Source organism: Anneissia japonica, unplaced genomic scaffold (genome assembly GCF_011630105.1).
Source record: "Anneissia japonica isolate Jap-2015-1 unplaced genomic scaffold, ASM1163010v1 scaffold287840_len1291095_cov163, whole genome shotgun sequence".
NCBI classification, from domain to species: Eukaryota; Metazoa; Echinodermata; class Crinoidea; order Comatulida; family Comatulidae; genus Anneissia; species Anneissia japonica.
Genome location: NW_022728493.1, coordinates 726,921 through 737,092, shown reverse-complemented (window position 1 = coordinate 737,092; position 10,172 = coordinate 726,921). Strand labels below are relative to the sequence as shown.

The window sequence follows — 10,172 nt, the reverse complement described above, 5'->3', positions numbered from 1 at the left end:
CGAGGGCCATAGGCTAGCGCGCCCCCTCCCCCCAGGTCGGGGCCTTTAGCCCCTCCGTCGGGCAGGTCCTGGTGCCATCACTATCAGTGATTTAGGCTAGTTAATCTTAGGCACCAATTTAAGATTTACTAAGGCTACAAGATGTCCCGAGGGTATCCGCCCAGCCCTCTAGCCTTAGTAGGCCTACAGTAGATTTGAAATTGGTGCCTAAGATTATAAAGCCTAAAAATAAAATCACTGACAGTATGGCACGGTAAATTAAAGTGGTGAGCAACAGGACGCACTTTTGATGGTCTTAACCATTTTTTTGTGCTTAAGTCTGAGTTTACATCGGTTTCGCCTACAGTTATTACCGTTACTGTATTACATTTAGTTCAAAATAATTAAGTCTGAGTTTACATTCGATTTCGCCTACATAATTTCTGTTTATTAAATTTTATTTCAAAATAGTACGACGATGACAAAATTCCAATTCGGCAAACTGGGTTCAGCAAACCGGGTTTCGGCCAACTGGGAGGATACCAAATTGTAAAGGTCTAGAAATAAAAGCATCTTCAAAGATTAAATATTTAGGATACAATACGTTAAATGCTGAAGCTATTGTTGAAGGGATCATTAGGAAAGTAAACAACAGACTCAAATTTGTATATAGTCAAGCTGGATATTTTATTTTTATGTAAAGAAAACCATTTGCTCTTCAATTGTTCTTTGCTTATTTGATTATTCTATTGCCTCTTGGTATTCTGGTGTTTCTTCAGGTCTACAAAAAAACTTTGCACAAGACAATTAGGTTTATTTTTGACAAAGGGCCTATGCACCATATCACTTTCATTTCTTTAGGCACGAGGGCCAAGGATATGCCAATAAGTGAACTTAATCACTGTCCTACGTGGCATATCCATTTAACAACAGGGGACTTGGACCGGTACACCGGGGTAACCCCCTACTCTTCTCGAATGATGTACCGGGTTCTTTCAAGTGCACACGAGCCAAATGCGTACACTGGGCCTACGGTTTAAAGTCCTTATCCGAGAAGACTTGTTCCACTTCCTCAGAGTTTAATTTTAATATGTTGAATATAAACAAGACCAAATCACATGAACAATATACGTACATTATGACATGTGCCCTGATTATTTACATCATTATTACACCAAGCTTTCCGATCTTCATCAACACCAAACCAGAGGCAGTAGGACAAATTTACATATTCCAAAAGTTTCAGGCAAGATCTCATCTACATTTTATTACTTGGGTACAAACGACTGGAATAGCTTGCCAGGGCCTATCAAATGTACCAGTAACCGTACTGCTTTTAAAAAGTCATCTTCTCTCACATTTACCATCTATTGTTGATTAGCCTCTCTGCATATTTGTTGCATATTCCTACGTCGCCTTTTTAATCTCCCTTTTATTTTATTTTTTGGCTGTTACCCGTATATTGCGATGGACCTCCCTGGAAATAAGTCCCTAAAAGGGACTTGGAGGGTAATCCTAATACTGTATCTCTTTTTCGTTTTTTGCCTATTTTTCGTCTGTCAACAAGATTTTCTATGTCTGTATTTAATTTAAGAGATACTAAATAAATAAAATCAAATAAAAAAATAGCGACCCTAAACTGATCATCAAGGCCCCCACTTCACCTTTGTTCACCCCATCAGCACCCCCCATTTCAAGACTTCTATATACGCCACTGTCGATGTGGTGGGACAATGGAATGGGATGATGTGGTGGGCAGATGGTATGGGGAAATGGGGTCGGGAAACCTGGTATGGGTAGTGTGTTCACTCCTGTGCACACACCCTATTCAAGGGTGGATCCAGAGATGTCCGAAAGGGGGTCCCCCCCAGAAGGTGGGTGACGAAGGTAGGGCCGATCCACAACACTACCCTAAGGGGCCTGGGGGAATTCCCCATGAAATTTTTTCGTTGTTTTCTAGAATAGGTTATGTAAAAAATGTCAGAAAGTAATGTTAGCACAACGTTGTTACGTGGGGGAAAACAATGTTCTAAGCACATAACTGCAAAGTTATTGTTAAATTGTTGGTACATACATAAAACCAATCACAATCACATGTTACTTAAGTTGTACTGTGTATTTTATTTACATCGATATTGTACAAGTTTAAACTGAACAGTTATTAATTCAATGCATCTTTATTAAAATTATCATCATTGTTCAATACAACAGTAACAACCATGCATGTAAAAAAAATCAACAAAAGTTTAGAAGTAAACTGGTATACATACTGTACTAGTGTAGGTGTTTTTTCTTAATGCATGTAAATAAAAGCTTGGTTGTCAATTACTGGAGTAATGAAATGTGAAAACTACATTTTATTTTTGTTAGACATTGCATCTAAAACTATAAAACAGCGATTTTACAGTGTTAAGCTACTAGAAACATTTCCATGGTATTTGTGGATAGTGGTGTTAACCTGCACCTCCAAAAGGCTTGAAATATAAAATAGAATGCACAAAACTACAAAAACATAGCAATCCTAACAATTATAGTAACTTTTATACCATGTGACTTTCAAGTGTTCCCATACATTCATTACAAAAGACAATATGTTCCATGTGAAACGTGCTAAGAACAATTTAGTGCACATCTCCTGTAACATTACATTACAGTGTAAATGTATCAGTGTACGATTAGAATGTGTTTGCTGTAAAACACAGACATAGCAAAGGTCTGCAACACTTTCAAGATACAGTACTGTATTTATCAAAGACCTAAGCTCAGCCTCTCACAGAGGTGAAGCTTTGTATCTCATCACTGTTGGCCTAGTTTGCTAAATATTCAATTTTGCACAAATTCGAATTGGTATAATAATAGTGCTGAATTGAAATTTCAAATCTATTCTTCTTTTGGATAAATAATGTGTACGTACAGTCCTAGGCCCTGACCTAGTTAGAACAAAATAATACTGTCCTACCTAAAAAAAAAATCTTGACAATATCAAACTGACCTACTTTTAACAAGATTTGAATGTTCCTGTGTGAAGACTGTGATTTGCTAGGAAAATCTTAGCAAGTCTGTGTAACCATGGAGGAAATTTTCTTCCTCCATGGTGTAACATTTCACTCACCTCATGTAAAATTTTATCTCATGAGGGTCAGGTATTAAACTGATTCTGAATACACTTCCCATTGTATTTTTCTGTTGGCTTTCACTTGAATAATTTAACAATGTGTTAACAATACATTTAAAGTACGTATTTACAATGCTGTAGTATAAATACAGCATAATGCCAATGTTTATATGCAATTCATCTACTGTACAGTATATCCCTGGTCAATGAATAAAATATATAAGCGACACATGAGTGTTCCATATTGCTGCAGCTAGCAATTATGTAAAGCGCAGTCCCAAATACACAAACAAGTGGATGCCGCAAAGCGTTATTTCTGCAACACATTTTAAAAAAGTCACTTGATGCAGTATATGGATATGTTAAACCATCTACATTGCTGAAAGTCAATTCCTGTGTTACTAAAGATGTTCTCACTTGAATAGTTGAGGTAGTGATTATGGAATAGATGTTAATCAGCTAATAATGCTACTGTACAATGCCATTCAACTATCATGCACCAGTCAAATTAAAACTTTTTATGTGCTCCAACAAAGTTTTAACAATAACCAGCAGAAAAAAGGGAAATGCCCATAAACTGTATTATTTAACAGTGGTGTAACACAACTTGGGAATAAATACATACAGGAATTCAACATGAAAATATGAAAAACATCACTCATTCTTTCTGGTGTGTCAATAAAATTTAACAACAATGCATGTGTGTCAAACAATGCATATGTTTACGTACGTAGGTTTATGCTATATTTTTGTGGGACCTTACCACCAAGTGTGGGGCTCATCGGCAAGGCTGAACAATCACAGGAATAGAGCACATGATGTTTACAGTTCCAACAACTTAAAATCTGAATACAGTATATATTGTCAATAAGGAATTCAGACTATTAAAAGTGACACTAAGTAAGTAGCTCCTTCCACCCAGGCAAGTTTATCTGGCATGCAACTAACAGTATCTTTACATTATTTTTCTCTATCACCTACTGTAATAAAATAATACAGTATTAACAACTCATGGGTAAAGGAAATAGATCTCTCAAAGTTGCACCAAAAGCCACCTATGGAGATGTCCTGAGAAGAATGTTTTTCTATGTCCTTGTACTGTACTGTATCTATTTTCTTTTATTGCCTTTCATATAGACAACATTGAGTGGCTTCCAGCCTAGTTTGGGCGAATCTGTAATACCAGAAATGGATGGCCATTTTACAATGCTACAATACTGGTTGCATACTGTACATGAGATTTTCAAGAACTTTATATCCATAAATTATTATTTCATTTAAGTTTATACATATAGACAGACAAATAAATAGTAAGGTGAATATATAAATAAATAAACCTATCAATAGAGTACTTCAGTTACAACTTTTATACAAATAAAACAGTAGATTAATTTTAACAGAAAGGTAACTTTCAGAAATAAAACACTTTATATCATGATGGTTTGTTTATTTAAAAAAATAGTATGTAAAATTTTTGCAAAGCAAATCTAATTTTTAACTCATTTCATTTCCTCTTTGATGAACAAAGTATGGCGTATCAATGTGCATTTCCTTGGTTTACTATTTCCGTTTATTTATCTTTTTTCTTTTTGGAGATGGAGATGCAAATTCTATTTCTGGGTCTGTTTCATCTGGTATCACAAATAAATCAGTTACTTTCTCTTTATTGTTTCTGCACACATTCAGTTTGCTTCTTTGCCTTGTCTCCCTTTTTATTGAATGTTTTCTTCCTCTAAGCTGTTTGGCGTCATTGCTCTTATTATGCATCTGTCTTTTCTTCTTGATTATGCTCATCTCTGGCTCCTCCTTGAATCCTTTACCTTTCTCAATTTCATCTACAACTACATATTTAATTGAATCATCATATTTAATTTTCTTTGTTAATTCTTTTTTACTGCCAGCATGTGATCCCATATTAGTGGAATGCTGCTGGGTGAGAAATCCAACATTTCTCTTCAACACTTTACCTGTTTTACTTTTAATCATAAAACCAACATGCTCATTCTTCACATTTTTATCTTCAGTCAGCAAAAAAGTGGACTGGTTCGTGGGAAGTTTTAAGTCTGTCAAGCAGACACGGAGGCCACACCCTTTGATTTCTTCTGCTATGTTAACCTTTGTGGCTGTATTCCTTTCACTAGATACTTTCCTCTTAAATTCTGACAATTCTGTGTCAGAAGGCCGTTCAGATTTGCTTTCATTGCTTGTCTTCTTATCCTGACCAGTCACGTCTTTCGGTTTTTTAGAATACTTCTTTAAAACGTCCAACAACATATCACTTACTTTGTCTAAATCTTCTTCGGATTTACGATGCGACTGTTTAAGTGATGATTCAACAAGAAAGGTAAGTTTACGTTTTTCACATAAAGTGATCCTAGGACAGATGAGAATTCGAGCTATAGGAATAAGCTTTTGGTAAACAGTTTTAGATAGATGTCCAGTTATATACATTTTTTTAATGCTATACAAGGAATTTAGAAAAGTACGGTTATCAACCATCTGCTGCACGCCCCCTTGACCTCCACCCACTTCACATCTGAATAGTTTCTTGTTCTGAAGTCTCGGAACTTTGCAATTTTGTATATCGTTGTTGAACAAAGTAAGTTCACCAGCTTCAAATTCAAGGCAATCGTTAAATCTATAGAAAAACTTTTTTGTAGGTTCTTCTACAACAATATTTGCATCAATGTACATAGGCACCATACATGCCTTTCCTTCAGATGGCAACTGATTTGAATCCTGAGTGGTAGGAACAGAGTTGAAGTTACTCGCCACAGGGTTGGTAGCTCTGAATGTATATATCTGCTGTTGATTAAAACCAGCTGATTTAAGCAAAACATCCTGATGCAAAACAGCTACATTGTTATTTGGCAATGCTAGCAATCCAGAATTAGGCTGACAGACCTTTGGCAAAAGTGGTCTACGATCAATCTGTCCTACAGTTTTAAAAGCAATATTAGTTATTGGAGGTGCCTCAGCTGTTGCTGTTTGGCCAACCATAGTTTGCACACATACATTAGAATTCTGAGAAAGGGTTGACCGACTGCTGAGGTTAATTTCATTTTGGGTTTGAGAACTACTTATTAGGTTCACCTTTGTTGGGAATTCATTGATGACTGAATTCTGTAGTTGATGTGCGCCTGGACTTAAGAAAATATTTGTAGATATAGGTTGTGCTGCAGGTACCATTGAACTGAAAGTTACCAATGCTGGTTGAGCAGATCTTTGGACTGGAAGAACCTGAACAAGAGCTGTGCCCATTGAAGATTTACCAAATATTACTGGAGTAGCATTTGCAGATTTAGGTGAATGTATTGGTACAGCGACTGGTGACACTGGAGACGATGAAGGTATAGCTACTGATGGCTGGGATAGACCAACAGGTGCTGTGGCTAAATGTTGTTGGACAATATTTAAAGGAAATGCTTTCAAAGAAGGTAAGGCTGACACATGTGTAGTAACAGTTGTTGCTACTACCTCTTTATGTTGTGATATGAGAGTTGTAGCTTCAGAATTAAAAACAGATGTAATATTTTGACCAGCAAATGTTGATGCTTGTGATACTGATGGTATGTTTGACTGACTCTCTGATGAACTAACTGATGTCACAATGCTTGGATTTGTTATAATTGATTTAGAAGATACTGCTGGATGCGTTTCATTTGAAGTACTTTCAATTACATTATCATTCTGAGTTTCTCCCTCAAATCCTTCTCTCCATTCTGGGTTTCTATATGTTAGTAAAGTGTTCACATAAGGTCTTGCAAACTGAACTATCCACCTGAAGTCCATTCCATTATAATGGCCTTTACCAATGAGACCACAATACTCGGAACTAATCTGAACTTCACTGATGTATATATTTTCTCCAGATTTTGAGGCAGGAATGGCTTTTACCAATTCTATTGTCAAGGCTTGAAGTCTATCAATTTTCTCCATTTCATTCTTTTGTTCACCTTTGGTATCAGTTTTGTCACCAGTTGCTATGTGAACTAAACCTGGCTTGTTGTCAATCAGAATTTCAGTATCTATGGGATTGTCTATATTTTTGGAAGGATTTATTGGCATCTGATTTTCTGATGTTTTGTTGACATCAACTTCATTGACAGCCTGCACTTCCAAATTCTTATTTGGCTTTGATTCCCCATCACTCAAAACTTGATCAGTATCAGTATGTTTGTTACACAAATGTTTGAAGATATCACTCTTATCCACAACTTCATCACCAGAGTACTTATTGACATTTACTTCTTTTAAATCTTCGACCTTATTATCAATTCCATTAGTGCATGTGCTACTTTCCATGTCTTTTACAGTTTTACTTTTATGTGGGTCATAAAGATCTTCCTTTGGATTAGTTAATGCATGTTTATCATCCCTGCTAATTTGATGGGTAATTTGTGCAGATTCTTTATGTTGTTGAGTATTAGGTTGGTCTGTGACTGGATTTGGTCCATGAATCTCATTACACACATTAAGGTTAGGATTTATTTTCTCTTCCTCTTTTGCTGTATCTACTTTGGATTGTTTATCTTCACATTTAGCAGCAGCTTCACACTCTTTACCTGATGACTGACCTTGAGTGTTTGCTTGGCAAGTTACAGTTTGTTTAGTTTCATTCATGCCATTGACTTCATTTCCCTTTAAATACAGGTCTTTACTATTTTGATCCATTGCATTTCCATTATCAGATTGTGTTGCATGTTTTTGGGTTGAGATTTCATTTTGGAGAACTTGACCTACAAGCTGAATATTGCCTTGTTGATTGATTTGAACTTGAGTCATGTGGGTTGATTGCTTACCAGCTTGCTTCAATTCTGTTATATGTTTCACTAGAGCATTGTTAACAATTGTTTGTGCAGCATTACGAATAGCAAGCAACTGAACATGCAAGTCTAGGATACATTCTTGCTTTTGTTTCAATGAATAACTAGTGACTTCTCTGCATCTCTTGCGCAAGTTTGTGGAGTGAGTTAATTTCCAAGCTTCTTGAAGAAGGCAGGAGTCAACTGCTTCACTAAACATACGCTGCATGACATTGGTGTTCAGGCCAAAATTCTCCAAGTAATTTTTGTCATCAATTACTGACAGTGGTGACAGTGTGTAGTCAGAGGTTCGTATTTTGACATCTTCTTCTCTTGGAAATAGAGGGCAATCATCAAATTCCTCATTCAGGTTGCCAAGTGGAATTTTAAATTTAAGGTCCTTATCACTGATATTATACTGTGGATGTCTCTTAAGAAGTCGTTTAAGTTCAAGTGATTGCTTGTGTTGTGCAAGTCTACATGCTAGGTTCACTCTTTCAACTTGTTTACCCAGATTAAATGATCCCTTAGGTCTAAGGTTGCTGTAGACGGTTGATGTAACATGCTGTCCAAGGAATGATGAAAGCCCTGTGGTTGTGGCTACTTGAGATTTTAGATTGACAACCTTATTCTGAGCTGACTGCACAGGTTTGTTAACTGATGATGAGGGCACTGTTGTACCTAAAATTGATTTACCTGGCTTAAGACTTACTTGCATGTTCACAACTGGTCTGGCAGTTGTGTAAATTACTGATGGTCCTTTTTTCACTGGTGGCTTTTCTAACATCACTGACAACATACTAGAAAATGGATCTTTATTATCCTTTGATTTTGCTATAGTTGCCAAATTTTGCATCATGTCTTTTGCACTGAGTTTATGTTTATTTGTTAAAGATTCTGGGCCTAAGTCTGAAACAGATGCTGCTGTAAGCTTTTGTGAAGTGTTTTGATTTGTTGTCTTTGTTAATTCATCTGAATCAGAGTCTGAAATGACAATTGTTGTTAATTGGTGGCTCTTAGAAGGTCCTCCTTTTCCTGACACAAAAGATGTATTGGCACCTCTTGACACACCAGACGCTGATATAGCTTTGCTACCAGCAGTTGTTGAAGAAAACTTAATTTGGTTTTGTTTTGGATTGTCGACTGTCATGGTGTGGAAAATCAAGCGATGCGACACTCGCCGATGAATTTCTAAGTGCTGTTCAGTAGAAAATAATTTGTCACACATGTTACAGATATGTGGATGTGCAATTCTTTCATGTCGTTTTAAATGGCACTGGTTATCAAAATACTGGAAGCAAATTTGACATGGAATTCGATGTTGCACTCTTGTTGTGTGCACACCAAATTCAAAGCAATTCCTGAAGTAATGCTTACAGATCAAACATTCTATACCTTTCTTGTCAAAAACTGCAAACTTGCTTGTAGTACCTGAAAGAATGAGAAATGTATCTATGTAAACAATGTTTGTTAAGTAAAAAAATACAACCTGTAATTAAAACTGAATTTACAGAAAATAAACATAAAAGTGACATAATAAACCTCAGGATCTGGTAACAGGTTCTAATGATAACTTTACAAAATGATAGAGTGGAAGAATATCCAAATACCAACCGTCCAGAAAACCGAATCTCATGCTAAACCAAACTTTTTTTGAAATACCCCATTCTTTCTTTAATTAAAGGAATTCTGAAAACCAAATCTCTCCCAATTCCAGATTTCCGATGATTTTTCCAATTCAGGAATATAAAATTCACTTCAAAAAACCGAATGATCAGTTACAAAAATCATACCAAGTAAACGAAGAAAGACAAACAGTATAATGTGAAAACGACTGGTAACAGTAAAACAGTTTGCCATGTAGCTTTTCTATTTATTAAAGCATAGAGAAAATAGAACATTTCTATTTTCTCTATGATTAAAGTGACACACCAGTATTACCCATGTTAATGTTAGATAATAAAGTAAAAGTTACATCTTCCATCATTTTAATAAAGTGTATTCTCGCTTGTATCAATTATTCATAGTTTCTACGACTTTAATTCCTAAAAAAAATTGATTGTAATCAACCTGAAAAGAAGACGGAACTCAAAGCAAGTTTCTACAGGTAGTTAGGCAGATGGCGTACCAAAGTGGCAAAAACTTATTTACAAAGCGATTTTTATTGGAAACTGTTGACATCGACCTGGAATATCACCAAAAAAAGTTGGATGGATTTCGACTGTGGGAAAATTTGTTATGACCTTTACCTAAAATGGGTGATTCTATTCATA

General features: G+C 35.9%; 1 protein-coding gene across 1 annotated transcript in view; it reads right to left on the bottom strand.

Annotated features, from left to right (window-relative positions):
- Positions 1–2,076: 2,076 nt before the first annotated feature.
- LOC117114171 overlaps positions 2,077–10,172 on the bottom strand; it is a 13,683-nt gene continuing 5,587 nt past the window's right edge. Inside the window, exon 3 of the mRNA XM_033257742.1 lies at positions 2,077–9,330. Within this exon, the coding sequence (XP_033113633.1) occupies positions 4,655–9,330 (4,676 nt within the window). The 3' untranslated portion in view covers positions 2,077–4,654. The remainder of the gene's footprint in view (positions 9,331–10,172) is intronic.